At 39.7% G+C, this 16,851-nt stretch overlaps 10 protein-coding genes across 10 annotated transcripts; 4 read left to right on the forward strand and 6 right to left on the reverse strand.

The window, feature by feature from the left end:
* Positions 1-616: 616 nt before the first annotated feature.
* On the forward strand, positions 617-2,419 carry CUE3 (Cue3p; the record flags this gene model as incomplete). The annotated part of the gene is made up of 1 exon (XM_037287095.1): positions 617-2,419. The coding sequence occupies one exon, from the start codon at positions 617-619 to the stop codon at positions 2,417-2,419; it is 1,803 nt and encodes a 600-aa protein (XP_037142990.1).
* A 39-nt stretch (positions 2,420-2,458) lies between these two features.
* On the reverse strand, positions 2,459-3,817 carry NSA1 (ribosome biosynthesis protein NSA1; the record flags this gene model as incomplete). Its single annotated transcript, XM_037287096.1, has 1 exon — positions 2,459-3,817. The coding sequence occupies one exon, from the start codon at positions 3,815-3,817 to the stop codon at positions 2,459-2,461; it is 1,359 nt and encodes a 452-aa protein (XP_037142991.1).
* Positions 3,818-4,111: 294 nt separating this feature from the next.
* ARC40 (Arc40p) lies at positions 4,112-5,242 on the forward strand (the record flags this gene model as incomplete). Its single annotated transcript, XM_037287097.1, has 1 exon — positions 4,112-5,242. The coding sequence occupies one exon, from the start codon at positions 4,112-4,114 to the stop codon at positions 5,240-5,242; it is 1,131 nt and encodes a 376-aa protein (XP_037142992.1).
* Positions 5,243-5,334: 92 nt separating this feature from the next.
* On the reverse strand, positions 5,335-5,586 carry DAD3 (Dad3p; the record flags this gene model as incomplete). Its single annotated transcript, XM_037287098.1, has 1 exon — positions 5,335-5,586. One exon carries the CDS (start codon positions 5,584-5,586, stop codon positions 5,335-5,337), a length of 252 nt encoding a protein of 83 aa, XP_037142993.1.
* Positions 5,587-5,803: 217 nt separating this feature from the next.
* On the forward strand, positions 5,804-7,339 carry TAF6 (TATA-binding protein-associated factor TAF6; the record flags this gene model as incomplete). The annotated part of the gene is made up of 1 exon (XM_037287099.1): positions 5,804-7,339. The coding sequence occupies one exon, from the start codon at positions 5,804-5,806 to the stop codon at positions 7,337-7,339; it is 1,536 nt and encodes a 511-aa protein (XP_037142994.1).
* Positions 7,340-7,440: 101 nt separating this feature from the next.
* Positions 7,441-9,399, reverse strand: SLD3 (Sld3p; the record flags this gene model as incomplete). The annotated part of the gene is made up of 1 exon (XM_037287100.1): positions 7,441-9,399. One exon carries the CDS (start codon positions 9,397-9,399, stop codon positions 7,441-7,443), a length of 1,959 nt encoding a protein of 652 aa, XP_037142995.1.
* A 1,253-nt stretch (positions 9,400-10,652) lies between these two features.
* Positions 10,653-12,071, reverse strand: PBP2 (telomere maintenance protein PBP2; the record flags this gene model as incomplete). Its single annotated transcript, XM_037287101.1, has 1 exon — positions 10,653-12,071. One exon carries the CDS (start codon positions 12,069-12,071, stop codon positions 10,653-10,655), a length of 1,419 nt encoding a protein of 472 aa, XP_037142996.1.
* A 95-nt stretch (positions 12,072-12,166) lies between these two features.
* On the forward strand, positions 12,167-13,123 carry SWC5 (Swc5p; the record flags this gene model as incomplete). Its single annotated transcript, XM_037287102.1, has 1 exon — positions 12,167-13,123. The coding sequence occupies one exon, from the start codon at positions 12,167-12,169 to the stop codon at positions 13,121-13,123; it is 957 nt and encodes a 318-aa protein (XP_037142997.1).
* Positions 13,124-13,170: 47 nt separating this feature from the next.
* HG535_0B03090 (uncharacterized protein) lies at positions 13,171-15,360 on the reverse strand (the record flags this gene model as incomplete). The annotated part of the gene is made up of 1 exon (XM_037287103.1): positions 13,171-15,360. The coding sequence occupies one exon, from the start codon at positions 15,358-15,360 to the stop codon at positions 13,171-13,173; it is 2,190 nt and encodes a 729-aa protein (XP_037142998.1).
* A 366-nt stretch (positions 15,361-15,726) lies between these two features.
* On the reverse strand, positions 15,727-16,695 carry SNF4 (AMP-activated serine/threonine-protein kinase regulatory subunit SNF4; the record flags this gene model as incomplete). The annotated part of the gene is made up of 1 exon (XM_037287104.1): positions 15,727-16,695. The coding sequence occupies one exon, from the start codon at positions 16,693-16,695 to the stop codon at positions 15,727-15,729; it is 969 nt and encodes a 322-aa protein (XP_037142999.1).
* Between the last annotated feature and the right edge of the window lie 156 nt (positions 16,696-16,851).

The raw sequence follows: 16,851 nt of genomic DNA on the forward strand, positions 1-16,851 counted from the left end.
AAGTATACTTCACAGCTATCTTCCAGAGGGGAGAGGGGCGTTGATCAGTTTTTCCTGCTCGGACTTTACGTTGGAAAGAATGCGCCTTCTTCCCATATAGCTTGGCCCTGTTCATTTTTGGCACATTGAATGACGAATTGGTATAGGCGTAATGGTTCACTGTTTTTTCCTACCAGTGGTACTGACAATAATTCACAGACTTGACTTAACTATACAATTCCTTCCTCTCGATTCTTAATCCATTAGATAGATGCAAACATAAACAAAGCTGTTCTATTGTGAATAGTGTCTGGGAACTCATTATCGCAGCACGACAAGATTTGGGTAATTTTTATCATGATTTGCCATTTTTCTTTCATACGGTAGAGAATATAGCAATCAGATTCTACCGTATTTCTCAGTAGCGCCTCAGGCTTTCCTAGTGGTGAAGCTCTTTGGTCTTTTCGCCTTTCAGCTTATATTTAGACATCCTCTATTTTTGATCCGGATCGTAAAATAGGCTAAGTGATGTGAAATTTTAGCATCTTCATGATGTGAAAAAAGACTAACGACGATTAGAGATTTAATAAATAGTGAAAGCTTGAGGAGCTGGTTACGCTGCTGAGAAATATAATCTATGTACAAAAAGCATATTCCAGAATTCAATGGAGACGTATCCAAGATTTCACTACCTATAGTAAAGTTTCCACCATTTAAGCTGAGAGCTTTACTAATTGAAAAAGACCCCGTCGTTTGGCTACACTGTTTGGAAACCTATGTCATCTATCTTCAGTATCTAATGGATCAAAACAATGTTGAGAAACTTGATGATTCAACTCATAATGAGCTCTGTATTTTTGTGAAAAGTTATATCTCCGAAATGGCGGAAGAAGAAGGGAGACTACTGAGCTTGGGAATGAATCATGAGGTATCTCAGCAATTATTCCTTTTGAGAGTTTACATCTTTCTTCTGATAAAAAAATGTGGACTGCTGTATCTGCAACTATTTAACGAATCTCTCTGGGACGTTATCAAATTCTACGTTGGCAAGAATCCCGACACTGTCAGAGCACTAGTCCTTGGAACTTTGAAACCACAAATTAATACGCAAAAAGCTCAGCTAGATAGAGTTTCGCAGATACAGTATTACCTGAAGCATAGAGTTGAACAAGGAAAATTCACAAGAGTTGATTTGAAAGCGTTTGAGGCGCTATTGAGTCAAAAGTCCCAGCAACCAAACCTACTCCCCAGGGAGTTCTTGACGACCTTGTGGATTGAAACCCTGGAATCCTGGTGGGCTAAGGGGAAAGGAAAGTTTAGTGCTATCGCTCAACAGCTGTTAATTGTTTCACTATTGTCGGCTTCTGTAGGTGATATTTGTGAAACAATTGAACAGCTAGGAATAAGCAATATAGAAACTTTATCATTATATTCACTGTTTGGCTCCATACTGTTAAATGAATCTTTTCAAAGAGAAATTCCCGCAATAGTACCCAAACTCCATTTTTTGCAATTCACGAATTATAATGATGAAATGATTGAAGGGGCAAATACGGAGGTACATTTCGAGGCTATTTCCACTTTGCTAGAGCTTTTTCCTAATCTTACCAAAGCACAGATTTCGCGGCTGCTTAGTAAATATGATGGGAATGTCCAATCGGCCACAAATGCTGTGCTAGAAAATCCGAATTTTGCTAATGAAATGTCCACTGGTGAATTAAATAATGTTGATGAAGAAACTCCCGAAGAATCAGGTCCATCAGACGAAGATTTAGAGCTACAGGATCCGAACGTAAACCCCCGTATGAATGCAACCAAGGGCGCATCGAAACGAGTACCGGATGAGCTGAAAAATAATATAATTACCAGGGCACTGAATTTGCTTTACGAAAAGGATGAGGACGAGTACGATGATACTTATGACGAGGCTGAGGCAACGACGGGGTCAAAAGGACAGCCGAGTTATACTAATGCAGATGTCGATGACAGTACTTCGGCTTCTGAGCACAGTGTATCGAGATACGATAAAATTGAAGGTATTCTGTGGGAGTTATTGAAGCAAGATAGTAGTCTTTTCGCGAGAGAAAAGAGGGGCACCAAATCTAGAAAGGATATTAGACAGAGAACAGGTTGGTCTGACGAACAAATAGAAGGCTGGGCCAGAATGTTGGAGAGATCGCCCCAAAGAGCTAGGATACTAGAAGAGAAGTTTATGTTCAAAGGTAACGAGAAGACAGGTAAAACAGCATACGTAAAAAATAGGGACAATAGTCAGCTGGCTGAAAGAGGAGCGGATAATCAGAAACCTGCTGTCACAAAGTATGAGACTCCAATGGCTAAAAAGAGGCAACAGGCGAGAAACGAAAAACATAAAAGCTCCAAAGGAAATCATAATCGTAAATCTGGTCACGACAAAAAAATTTACAAAGCTTCCGCCTAGTTATTGTACTCAATATATGTTAACTATACGCTTTAAGCATTATTTAGAAGCTTTTTTTTTTTTACGGTTTTTGACATCAAGTTCATTCCATAACAAATCTGCAACTTGTGCATCATCTTCTGGTTCACGATGCCTTTTGTTCTTGGCCCCATCCGTCCTTCCTTCCGCACTCGTTCCTATGTCATCGTTAATGAGATTCAAAGAGTTGACGTGGCCACCCACGTAGATCTTTGCCAGTCTTTCGGAAGTAGAGAGTTCGTAAACACGAGCATACCTGTCAAGTCCTCCTTGAAGTAAATATTTTCCTGAAGATAAGCCTATGAATGTCGAAGCCCCTGTCATATCATTTTGGCCAAATTTCGATTCGAGACGACCGTCTACATTGAACTTGTAAACATTGTGCTTAGTATCGGCAGTGATAATACAAAAGTTACAGAAATCCTCTGCAAGTAAATTTCCTAAAGGGGTGGATTCTTTTCCGATGAGCAGTAACTGGTTTAGAGGTTCTCTATTAGGAAGTAAATCAATATATTTCATTGGTTTTCTTCCATGTTGTGTCCTGTAAAGTCCCAGGTGAGAGAAACGTGTTATTACAGCAAACTGGAAATTTAGTTTAGTAGCATCTGACATTTTCGATTGGAACGATTTGATGAATTTGAGTCCAACTGGCCATACGGGTACTCTTAAGTCCAATCTATCATTCTTCACATTTTTAGCCTCCCAGATTTGGGTCAACTTAGAAAAGTCTGAGTCAATTGCCACTATCTTAACTAAATTCTCTTCTCCTCCGTAACCGAGTATGTATCTATCGCCACTTACCCTATCATCACAATCGTTCAATTGTGCAAATTCTAGCGGTGCTTTGACTTCTAAAGTATTTAATTTGAGAAGTTGATTCTTTTGCAGATTGACTTGAACTATATGTATTAGTCCAGACCTGGTGACTGCAAGATAGGTATCTTCTGAAGACGGTACAAGTTGCAGAGAGACAAATCCATCGCACAACTTCACTCTTTTTTTAGATGCCTCATATAGTGGTTCCAATCTGCTGTCGTTTGTTAATCCGTTTATAGCATGAACTACTTCAAATTCAGACACCTCATACTCATTTTCAGTTTCCGCAGAAGGAGTTGGGAGTTCAGGCTCCTTTCCCTTTTCTGCTTGTTCTTTCTTATGTCTGCTAAACTGCACCAGCTCTAAAGACCCGTTACATCTCGACAAAAGTAAATGATCCTCAGAAATAACTTCTATATGTTCAATTGCACTTTTGAGTCCTTCTGATAAGGATGCTTCAGCATAAAGCGGCTGGGGTGCTGTTTGTTTTGCAGTATCAGTGCCAGATTTACAAATTATTTCCTTTAATGAGCCACCGTCTGCACAGCCAGCCAATAACCGCATGATATTTTACTTCTGTTGCGTTAGTAGGCTATGAATAACAGATCCAGATCTCCAGATTAGTTTTCTGCCATCTACCTATTCCCAGCTGGTGGTTTTTCCATAAATGCGATGAGATGAGCTTATTCAATCCATATCAAATTTTTTCAAAATATTGATTACCCGTCCGAATGCAAATAGTCTACAATGAAAAATGGAAAAGGGGCCTGTCGCTATAACAGCATTAAACTTTAATTGATTGGAATCAGTGTACCAAATTTCTAGCAGAGGTGTTAGTCGAGAGTCTCCTAATTATCTATGTTAGATACTTCTAAGTCAGTTTTATCTGTCTTCAAGTTAGTGAAGGCGCCAATCTATTCGCATTGCTTTTCTATTGATAGGTCGCTGTTAGCGATTACCTGCAATACTGACTGCCTTGTTTATAGATTCGGAGGAGGTAAATCTCCACAATTGATTGCGACTTTACCGGATCATGACAAAACTGTAACTGCCGTTGATATCTCGATACACGGACGTATTGTGACATGTTCGCAAGATCGTAACGCGTATGTTTGGGAGCCCTTGAGTGATGGATCTTATAAGCCTACATTAGTTCTGTTGCGTATAAACAGGGCTGCCACGTCTGTTTCGTGGGCTCCCAATGGCTATAAATTCGCAGTAGGGTCCAGTGCACGTATAATTGCGGTTTGTTACTATGAGCAAGAAAACAATTGGTGGGTATCCAAGCATATCAAAAAGCCTATCAAATCAAGTGTTAATTGTTTATCGTGGCACTCTAATGGGATCCTGTTGGCATCTGGTGGTACTGATGGATATGTGCGCGTCTTCTCCGGCTTCATCAAGGGATTGGATACCAAGGAAGCAGTTAGCAATTCCCCCTGGGGAGAAAAGTTTCCATTTGGTGCAGTAGTCAAAGAATGGTACAATGGCTCTTTTATTCATGACGTTGAGTGGCGTAGTAATATCGAGAAGCTAGCATACGTTGCACACGATGGTACTTTAACTGTTGCAGACAGTGTAGAACAAATCTACTCAGTAAACGCCCCCGAAGGCTTGCCTTTCAAGTCTTTGATATGGATAAATGATCATGAAATACTATGTGCGGGTTATTCTTGTCATCCAGTTATGTTTACTGAGGGGTCAAACGGTTGGCAGTTCTCCAAAAATCTTGATAAAGTGGGCAAGCAATCTCTGCCACAATCGACATCTGAGGATGGTACTGACGACGAAGAAAATCCAACCTTTGGCATGTCTGCATTGAGAAAGTTCAAGCAATTAGACTTGAAAGGTAGAGTTACAGCTGCTGAACAGGAAAGCGCGCATGAGAATGCTATTGTTGAGCTGAGACCATTTGAAGAATCAAATGGACAGGTGACTCAAGTCTCTTCATGCGGTTTAGATGGTGAGATTGTAATTTATGCAGTTTAAGAGATCTAAAGAATGGAAGTACTCATAAAACTTTCTTAATTACTCTATTTACATAAGTAGAATACATAGACTCGAACATTCTTATCTTCTTGTTATCCAGAACTACCCTTTATTTGCTGCCTGCGCTGTAGGATTAATGAGTATACACTACCTTTCAGTAGCGTACCTATTTGTGCTATTTTGATTTCAATATCCCTAATCTGCTGCAATATTGATTCAGGTGATACATCACTATGGTCGCTGCTATTGAACTTCTTGAAAGTTTCATCAAGTGAATGCAGAACTTGTGCTAATTTCTTGTATTTTTCAAGGACATTCTGTTGCAGCAGACTGAGGTCCTCCATTAAGTCTTCGCCCACTATACTAATCTTATTATATGTGGACTCGCTCTAACAGACGTCTTGCATGTTTGCTTGTTAATGTTTAATTTTATATCATCAGTTCGCCCAAAGAATAGAATAACATGAAAAAAAAGCCAATTTGTTTATTCAGCTTTTGAAACATAAAGGAAGATTGAACGCCAAAGAAGAAACTTGAGCCTGAAATTAACTTCGAAGTTCTATGAGTAGTCCCTCTAATATTCAGCAATCCTATACTATCTGGTCTCCCCAGGACACTGTAAAGGATGTCGCGGATTCGCTAGGAATTGATACAATTAGTGATGATGTACTGAAATCATTAGCGATGGATGTTGAATATCGTATTTTAGAGATTATTGAACAAGCTGTAAAATTCAAAAGGCATACTAAGAGAGACGTGCTTACAACTGACGACGTCTCGAAAGCACTGAGAGTTTTAAACGTGGAGCCGTTATATGGATATCATGACGGGTCTGCGATGGATAAAGATGTTTCCTTTAGTAAGATAAATACATCAGGTGGACAGACAGTGTACTATTTAAATGACGAAGAAGTTGATTTTGATAAACTCATAAACGAACCATTGCCACAGGTCCCTCGCTTACCTACCTTCACTACGCATTGGTTAGCGGTGGAAGGTGTTCAACCAGCTATTATTCAGAATCCAAATTTAAATGATGTTAGAATATCTCAACCACCCACCGTGAGGGGAGCTATTGTTACAGCACTGAACGATAACTCTTTACAAACATCTTCTACCGGATCAGCCACGCTGGCTTTAGATGAAGAGAAAGAGGCACAACACTTATCGTCTGTGAAGCCAGGACAAAATATCGAAGTGAAACCGCTTGTGAAACATGTGCTTTCCAAAGAATTGCAAATTTATTTCAATAGAGTCATTGAGGCGCTCACTACAAAAAATCAAGATGATGCCGATGCACAGCACATGAAAGCGGCAGCTTTGACATCTCTACGAACAGACAGTGGGTTACACCAGTTGGTTCCTTACTTCATCCAATTCATTGCCGAACAAATAACTCACAATCTTTCAGATTTGAATCTTCTTACCATAATACTTGAAATGATTTATTCCTTATTGAGTAATGAATCCATTTTTTTGGATCCTTATATTCATTCACTGATGCCCTCAATACTTACGTTGTTGTTAGCTAAAAAGCTTGGAGGGTCCCCCACAAGTGATTCTCCAGCTGAGTATCATGAGTTTCTAGAAAAAACCAATGCTTTGCGCGACTTTGCAGCCTCTTTACTGGAGTATGTTTTGAAGAAATTACCACAGATCTACAAATCTTTGAAGCCCCGTGTAACCAGAACTTTACTGAAAACATTTTTGGATACAAACCGTGTCTTTGGTACATACTATGGATGCCTAAAGGGTGTGTCAGTTTTAGAATCCGAGTCAATTAGATTCTTCTTAGGAAATTTATACAATTGGTCAAGATTAGTCTTTAATGAGCAGAACTTTACCTTAGAGTCGGTTTCAGAGAATAAAAGTACAAAATTTACCCCTGAGGAGACAGCATTTTTGGTGGATACTATACTGTCAGCTTTACGTGTTCTTAAGGCTGACTTACCAGAAATATCTCAAGGTAAAAATCAGAACATAACAGAGGATGATAAAAGTAAATTGGTTAGTAGATGCGGTGTCACTGTTGCAAGTCACATTTTGAAATGTGACGATGCGAGAGAACTGATAGATGCTATTTTTCTAGGAGAATAAATAAAATGTGTATAGGTATTTTATCGTGTCCGTGTAAGCATTGATCATAAAAGTAATCATATGCACGTTTTTTTTCTGTAAAATAAGAACATATTAGCATCCTAAGGTGCGAAAAGTCTCCGTTTAATGTTTCTTTTGTGTGTCGTATTCTCGCCAGAGTCAGTACATTCTCCTTTATTAGTGTCGATATCCCTGCCAACAGGGGAATCATTGGTAGCATTGACTGGAGACTCAACAATATTTAACAGATGTGCCTTTTTTTCCGGTAACGCCTTCTTTGATTTTGCTAACGGCGTACTCTCGACTTGCACAAGATCTCTTTCCTGATTTTTTAGCACGTTTTCTGGGGGTATGCTTGAATTAATGTCTTTACGTCTTCCAACTCTTCGAAATGAAGTTTGCGCGACTGGTAATTTATGAAAAGTGGAAGAAAGAAAGGATCGGGTAGACGTAAATTCGTTGGAGCCTTTCACTGCCAAATTCTGAGAAGAAAAATCCGTAAGTGGAAGCTGTCTCTTCTGAAGGTGATTCATTGTGAGATCAGAAGTAGTGCGTGAAATAAAGGAAGGTTTCTGCAAAGTACTATTTCCACCCTCAAAAAACGTGTTAACAAGTGAATTGCTCCTTGAAGCTAGTAATTCTGGTACAAGCGTATTGGAAGGTACATGTCTGGAAAAAGCAGATGAGCCTAGAATACGAGGTGATGAAGGCGTGGAACTCATCTTAGATGACCCTTGCGGAGATGCAGCCATTTCTGCTGCTTCTGCTATTTCTATTGATGAAAGTTTTGAGGCGATCTTATTGTCTCGTAGTCTCTTGCTTCGTAAATTGGGTCCCTTGAGTTTTCTGATTATGAAGCGAACCGCATTCGGTGCTTTCTTATCATAATATGGTATTAAAACAAAGTTGGCAAAGCCTGTGGAAGAGCTCTCTTTGTGTTTATTTAGCAAATTTTTTTTGGCTTCTTCAATCAAATCATCTTCTGTGACAGGCTTCGCTGGTTCACTTGCCAATATAATATCCTGGATACACAGTTTATCCAAATAAAGGTCAAGCTGCTCACAAAAATCCAAAATAGGTTCTTTCCTCTTCTTAGTGACTGGCGATTGAATCTTCCTTTTAGACTTGGTCATTTTTTTGGCTATGTTAATCGATCTTAGCTTCAACCTTTTGCCATATCTATGTTCGTAATCAATGAAATTACTATCTAGATTATTAATGGCTATGATTTCCAAAAGTAGAACTATTTGCAGTTTGATTTCACGAATTTTTAGTATGCTAGATAATCTGTTCTGGAGCTGCTCTTTCCCCACAGCATGGTATTTGGCCAAAAGAGCATCGCGCTTCTCGCATGAAACTTGACTTCCTAAATCACTTTTTAAAACACCAGAGCCCTCATGCCGTCGATCAAATTCTTTGACCCGGAGAAGATATTTTGCAAGTATACTCTGATACACTATATCAGTATTGCTTCTGTACGTGCTCTTGCAAATGTTCTTAAATCTACTTATGTTTGATTTCACAAAGTATGCCAAAGGAATCTGTATGAAGAAGAGAGATTCGTAATACTTAGCTTCCAGATAGCTATCGGGCTCCACACGCATACTATCAGTTCGACTACCGCTTTCCATATTTGGTACCTTCATATCCAACTCTAAAGATGAGCTGATATTGCACATGCTCTTCCCTTCCTTCCATACATGTAGTAAATCTCTGAACTGCAATTTACTCCAATCTTTTGGTGTTTCTTGATCCTGTTGCTCAATCTTTTCAGGATAATCTAATAAAAATTTGCTACTTTGTAAAGCATTCAAGGGCCAACTGATCCAATAGTTGACGCCATATGTTTCTAACAAGTGGTACTCTCCTTTATCGCTTTTGCAAATACATGTGCACCTTTTGTTACCGGTTTTGAGTGTGCTAAGCAGTTTTTTTGGGATATCGATAGCTCTGAAAACTTCGAAATTCTTTGAATCTATTTCAATGTCTCTCGGGAGCTCTTCAAGTATCCTACAGACTTGCCATGAGTCCATAATATGTGTGTATTTTTCCCCAATCATGTTTCTCGTCAAGGAGCCCGTGATAGTAATTTCTTGATTGTTCTGATTATTAGATCACATGATAGACACAGTTAACATTTTAAACTATTCTCCTTTAGAAAGGCAGACATCCTTATTCCATCACCAACCCTTATACCTCTAAGATGTTTGGAACATGTACAGCATGTAGAGATTGCTGTCGTTTGTTTAAGAAAGATGTGAACGGTGAGTTTTTCTCCCATTAGTATGTTATACCATCTACTACCAAATTCTATCCGATTTTGTCAACATAGTTGTGTTATGGCAATAAAACGCATTTGGGGATTTTCTGGCTCTCTTTTGAAATACAGTGCCTCCTTACATAATCCCAAAGTGATTTGCTATCCAACCAGCATCTTTATTCATGATCTGGAGCAAGAACAAGGAAAAAGAATCAAACAGGTGTAGATACTCAGTCAGTTACATGAATACATCTTGGTCTCATCAAAACTCAAGCAATTTATGTAATTCATGCAATTCATTCTTTTCACATTCGATAAGCATTCAATTCAGCTTGTTAGCTATCGAATATAACTTAAAATTCCAGCTGGAAGGTGCTCAAAAATTGTTATAAACCTGCATGTGCGTATGCTGTTTGCACAACATCATATGCATAAAGCCTTTACCTTACTTATACAGTTCTTTTCTTGAAACACTTATTATCTCAGAAGGAAAGAAACTGTTTACGCTAGCCGCCAAAGTGCAGAGCGCACCAAGGCGATAAGCTTAAATAAAATATGGGATAATACCATGTTTCCGTTATCCTAAAGAAAGCACTCTTTCCAAGAAATTTCGAATGAAGAGACATGAGCATGCAGAAGTAGTACTGCCCATCAATTTATTTTCTGCACCCAATCTAGTTTAATCTACTGTAAAAACATTTTCTTTGAGATGCTGGTATTGTGCAATTGGAATACCAATCCACTGAATTGGAAATTCACTGTTTTATAGTACCCTCTTTCTACAATCTAATTACTTGGTTGTAATTCTATATTTTATCTTAAAACCAATAATACTACACAAAGATGCAATTGTATACTACATAGTACAAAAAACTTACGATTTACTTTTTCCATGTAAACTACTAGATAATATAACTAGTTTTAGGTTTTACTCATTTCACGCTCTGCACATTAAATATAGACCTCTTCTTAATATACGAAAATTGATCCAGCGGCTGGGAATAACGCATTTGACGTTAACGATGAAGAATATCTTTATCTCTATCTACAGTTTTATCTTTTCCTCTCGCGGTTTATCCTATCAATTTCGATTTTGTTACTTATTAGCATTATTGCAGCCTGCGACCCCATTGACGTTCCCTTCACTGTTAATCTTCTTTCAGAAGCCCCATTAACAGGTTCGTCAATAAAAATTGAACATCCGGTAGCCTCTTTAATCGAGTTTATATGCTTTCCATCCCTTCCTATTATGTTTCCCACAAAATTTTCATCTATATAAATCTTTTGCTCCACGATAGACATTGTTTGAGCTGCCGGGGTAGTTACGGGACCATCCAGTATTCTTACGTTAGGGATCATAAAGTTGGGAGTAAAAGAGGTTGCATTCGCTGCATTCGCTGCAGTATATGTCACAGGGATACGACTAAGTGGTTGTTCCGAGACCTGGCGTGGAAAAGATTGATTAGCCGGTACTACCATCATCAGAGAGGATGATCTAGATACTCTTTTATTGCCCCTATTGGTGGTGTACTTGTCTGTTGGATGATATTGATGATGTTTTTGGTGAGAAAATCCAGGTGGAGAAATTCCACTAAGGAGTGCCGAATACATGGCACTTGGCTGATAAAAGATGGGTTTTTTCATCCTGGTACCCTCTCTAGAATTCATAATGGTTTGCCCGACATAAAACGTTGCAATATGAATAGCATCAGCAACTCCAGTGATACTAAGTATGCGGTCATTGGACATTAATAATTGCTGAGGTGACGCAGATAATCTTGCGGCACTTAGGTCTTCTATTTCCCTTAACCTTGAGCCGTGCTTACCAATAACACAGCCCATTAGGTGGTGGGATATCAGCAAGTTGATTGTTGTTGCGGTAGAGTTTTCATCCAAATCGCTTTCCTCATTTCTTGATACAAGTGATCTTACTATCATTCCAAATGCTTTCGCAACATTATCGCATGATCCTCTCACGTATATGACTCTCTCAGGTACACCTCTAACATTGTCAGAGACATTAATCCTTGTAGAAGTTTCACTTTTGATTTTGCAAATTGTCTCACCTTTATGACCGACAACGATTGAAGCCTCTTTGACAAGACAGAGCATCCTAAGGTGTGCATGCCGGCTGATGCTTTCGCTACTCAACTCTCTTCCGTCTGAAGAGCATGAGTCTTGCCCATTTCCGTTGCTCAATCCATTTTCTAAGCAGGTTCCATTTGTCAATCCAGCCGTCACAGTCTCTGTATCATCATCCAGAGCAACTCGCTTGATTTCAGCCTCCAACTGTTCCTCTGCACAGTCTTCCTTTTTTCTTTTCAACACATTGGGAGACGCTACTCCATTTTCATCCGCGTTTGACATAGAGAAATGGCTATTTGGACAAGTTTCAAAGCCAATTGTTATTTCTATACATTTAAAACCTATCCTTTTTATTGTTTTTAGTCTCCTTTTCAATGCGTTCCACATACCTAAAAAACAAAGAGAGTATTATGAAATCGCGATGATATATCATAAAACAACGGCACAATAAAAGAGTGTGCAAAAGGATAGCTCAGTTGACCATGAATGATCAAATAAGCTCTTTGAACTCACAGAAAGAGGCCACATTCGAAGAAGAGCAATATGTTGAGGAAGAAGATGAAGATTTCAATCCCGATGACGAGAACCCGCAGATGAGTAGCGATGAAGGTGAAGATGGTGATGAGGATGACGGTAAGGCACCTAAAAGAGAACAGAGAAAGAGGGTTAAAAATGATGTAGACTACTCCCAAATAGAAAGCGAAAGTGGTGGACTCATCAAAACGAGAAGAGGGAGATTATTGCAACAAGAGCTTGACAGGAAGAGAAAATATGAAACTATGGAGAAGACTGAAATTTCTGATACAATCAAGGGTGTTTGGGAAGATCTTCAAAGTATGAGTGATAAAAGACTCGGCATGCAGGGCTCTGTGGGTTCAATTCTGGCTGATGATGACTCGACAGCACGAACAAACTCTGCCTCAAATGCGGAAGAGGAAACTATTTTAATAAAAAGAGATTACATTTTCGCTGGAGAGCGGATACATGAGGAAAAGCTTGTGCCAAAATCCAGTGCTGAGGCTCAGGAGTATTTGAATAGTACCAAATTTGATGCTAAAGAAGAAGCGGGTGGTAAAGGGTCAAAAACAGAATCGAATGTTGGTCAAGAGGACGATCATGTTTCAGAGACTAAGAGCTCAAAATTCCATATATCTAAAGAAAATTTAGCGAGGCTGCGAAGGCCACTCAAGAGGCCTCCTATTCTGGAGCAGATCATAGCGGGATCATTGAAACCGAAATTGACAACTTTAGAAAAGTCCAGTCTCGATTGGGCAACTTATGTTGATAAAGAGAACATCAACGATGAACTGACCTTACACAACAAGGACGGTTACTTGGCTCGCCAAGATTTCCTGAACAAGGTGGAACACTTCAAAGACAATCAGTATAAGGAACTAAGACAGAAACAGCTCGCATTGCAAGCTCAGCAAAACCAATAGATGAGAAATTTCACTTGTACAGTTACATATAGATATTAAACTGCGTTTCAGAAATGCGGTACATTAAAGTTGGTGAATAGCATATTGATCATGCTACAGATTCCTTCACCAAGAATCAAGCCGGAGCTGAAAACGATCAGCTTTGTCTTTGCATTCAAATTGTGCTTTCCATTTTTTAGCCAGATGTGAGACGCCAGGCCACCTGCGAACCTGGCGAATGTGAAACTCGGCGTATTATAAATCCCCACTCCCACGGCGACACCAGAAGGAACGTATTTCAACCATGTATAGTGACGATCACGACAGCAGTTTTTAATAAGAGATAAGCCCCCAAAAACTCCTCCTAGAATCAATGAACATTCTAGCGCGTTCTTTGGTAGGCCTTTTCCGGTAACTAACCGGGCACAATCGACCCATACGACAGCAGTTGGTATACGGAATTGTTTGTCTGGAATATGGTATACTTTATTGTAGCAGATGTACACTATACTCGACAGAAAAACTGACCAGGTCGCGCCCAAGATCTGAGCAACGAACTGAGCTCTAGGAGAAGCACCTAGAAGGTGGCCGGTTTTCAAATCTTGCATCAAGTCACCAGCTTGTTGAGCACCAGCCTCGGCAACTCCTCCAGCAACCAAATTCAACAGCACCGATCCCGGATGGTTACGAGGAGCGATCACAGCAAAAATTAGCTGTGATATTTTACCGATTCCACTAACAGGGTTCAGGTCTGTCTCCCCTAAGGCGCGAATTCCCAGAACTGACAAGAATAGAGCAATTAACAATGCTGTAATCATGGCGTATATCGGAATAATATTGACCCCAAATAGATATATTATCAGAACGATACAAATGACGGAGGAGAAAATTAATCCACAAATAACAGTTGTGTACTTGACTAGATGTTCTGGTGCTACTTCATGATCATCTTCGGCATAGACAAGTCTTATTGTATTCTGCGGTCCGCTCGCATTAGTATTCCTTCGACTATTGATAACTCTTTCTTCTTCTAATAGCATTGATTCGAATGAATCATCCCAATAATCAGCTAACAGCTGAGCCTTATCGCTTACAAGCCAAAAATTTACGATTGATTTAACTGTCACAACCATAAATCCAACAACACTATCTACTACCATTATTGACAGTGAAGACCATAAAATCCACCCATGCGCGCCCCTTTCCCAATCATCAACGTCAGCATCAGGGGGCACCCATTCTCTATTGCGCGCCAACGGAGCTAGCACACACCACCCAAGCAAACACCCAAATAGCATGTAGGACACCGTAGCGAGCCCCATTATTATACCCTGACCAATGTAGGCAGGAGATGGCTGAAAATCTAGAAGATACGTCCTGGATGCGTATTTCCCAAATAAAGGAATAGATCTTAGCATAGGTAAAAAGTAAGAAGTGATTGTATACGCAGCAGAAAGTGTAAACGTTTTGGATAAAACACTGATATTTTTACCGTAAGCATCTCGTTCTGTTTCTTCAGAACGCAAAGTATTTGAGTCACGTCTTTGTTCAAAAGAATGCACCAATTCATGCTCTGATTCGTGCTCAGAAGAATCGTCATCATCTTCAGGTCGTAGCACCTCTGCGCATTCGTCTAATCTTCTATTTCTCATTTGCAGGAGCTCACGACGACTTACCTCTTGCAGGATCTCCGAGCCACTTAGGACGGCAATCAAAACTGCAGTCGCATTACCACTGGGGAATGGAAGTTTTTCTCTTACAATAACTTGCTTTCGTAGTGGTACGGCAAAGAATATTCCAAAAAATGCAAGTGCGCTGGACCAAACTATAAGTTGGCCCACTGTAAATAGTTGACCCTGGTCTCTTGAATAGCCACTTTCTTCTCTAGTAACAAACTTCTCGATTGCCGGAATTACACCTACAAATCCGTAAGCCAAGGGTCCTGTTCCAACGGCTACTGCCATACTTTGGACGTACACCGTCTCGACATCCGTGAACGGAGGATCCTTTGGAAATATTAATGGCCATATTCGGCGGAAAAAACTGCAAGCCAAAAGAGCCGATGGCATTGACATCATAGACACCCAACCTGTCTGAAGTCCAAATTGGAAGTTAGAGACGAGAACCAATGACCCGATTATCAAACCTACTAAAGTCGCCCTCCAAGTAACTTGTCGTATAGCAGGCTTTTCATGCCATGCAACTGGCGATGGTAAAGAACTTTCGCCTATTCTGTCAGTGAATTCTGCTCCCGGCATTCCTAATAGAGATAATTTCAGTAACTTAGTTCCTTATCGATCAGAATGACATATATATTTCCAATAGAAAACCTCTAGATATGGAAGTAAACTTGAAGCTGTTTCTGATTGCAAACTCAAGTCGGAAGTCAATAATATTACGTGTACAGGAAGAGCAGCGCTTACTGCTTGCTAGTAGTATTATGTTACGCTTCCTTTTTCATGGTTCACTTTTGCTTTTACTAATTACAGACGACTCATCGCGACTTTTTTTCATATCAAATATTCATTAGTCAGGTTTTTAAAGATAAGTTTGCATATGTAAATATACATTCTCTGGAGTTTATCTCCATTTCAATTTATACAGTGTTTATGCGCTCTAATACCTCAATTCGCAGAAAGAAGAATATACTTGAGTATATCGCTTAATGTGAGAACACCTTCCAATTTACCGTCGCCATCGACAACAAAATATCTATGCACTCTTGATTTTCGAATGTTGTTCATGATTGTGGATAGCTTATCATTTACTGTACACGTGAAAACACCTTCAAAATCATCGCTTCTCCTCATCAACGCTTCTCCTACAGTTAGCGACAAGTCATTGTAAATGCCACCCTTGATCAATCCCAAAACATCGACCGCTTCATAAACGTTCACCAGAACATTTTCTTCGTCTACTATTGGTATAGAAGCAACGTTGCCTTGACTCAACAGTTGAATTACGTCTATAACAGGAGTCGTCATTTGACAGCTTGCAACGTTTCCCTGTGTAATGATATTCAACTCGCGAAGCGGTCTTCTCAGAAAATTCGTTTCTCTACAATTCAACGCAACAAACTTAAGTATTCTATACTGCGTGAGAACACTCACAACGATCTCTCTATGTGTCTCCTCATCTTGATCTATTAAAGGAATTCTTCTGCTAGTTGCGCCCATCATTCGTATACAAGCTTCGTACAGTGGCCTCGAAGGATGAATTGAAGCGGTATCGATAGGTTCGACGCCAATGGCTCTTTCTATGTCCTTTAATCCGTCCAATTGCAGTTTGTCCACTAATTCGAACTTGTCCGGGTTTGAGAAGTAATACTGAATGACATTGATGAAATCGCTTGAAGTTAAAAGCCCTGCAAATCTAGACGTCTTGGCATCCCACAAGGGCGCTGACACTATGTTGTTCTGTAACAAAACGTTTAGTGACTTCTTAACTAGTAACGACGTGTCCAGCACGATCAATCTATATGAGACAGGCAGAACATCATAAGAGGTCTTCGATTTCAGAAACGATCTTATAGACTCCACGGCGAGCTTTTGTTCCATGAGCACCTTTTCAAGTTCGTTCCCTGTGCCACCCATTATTCAAACCAAGGTGATACTGTTATCTAGTTATTGAGAGTATAGTCTTCTTCTAGCAGAAAAAACTTCTGAATGGTATGGTGAACCAATCTGAGTCTTGATTATACTTCCACCCTTGTCAGAATGGTAAGTGGGGAAGAAAAAAATATAAAGGCG

Source organism: Zygotorulaspora mrakii, chromosome 2, assembly GCF_013402915.1.
Source record: "Zygotorulaspora mrakii chromosome 2, complete sequence".
Classification (NCBI taxonomy): domain Eukaryota; kingdom Fungi; phylum Ascomycota; class Saccharomycetes; order Saccharomycetales; family Saccharomycetaceae; genus Zygotorulaspora; species Zygotorulaspora mrakii.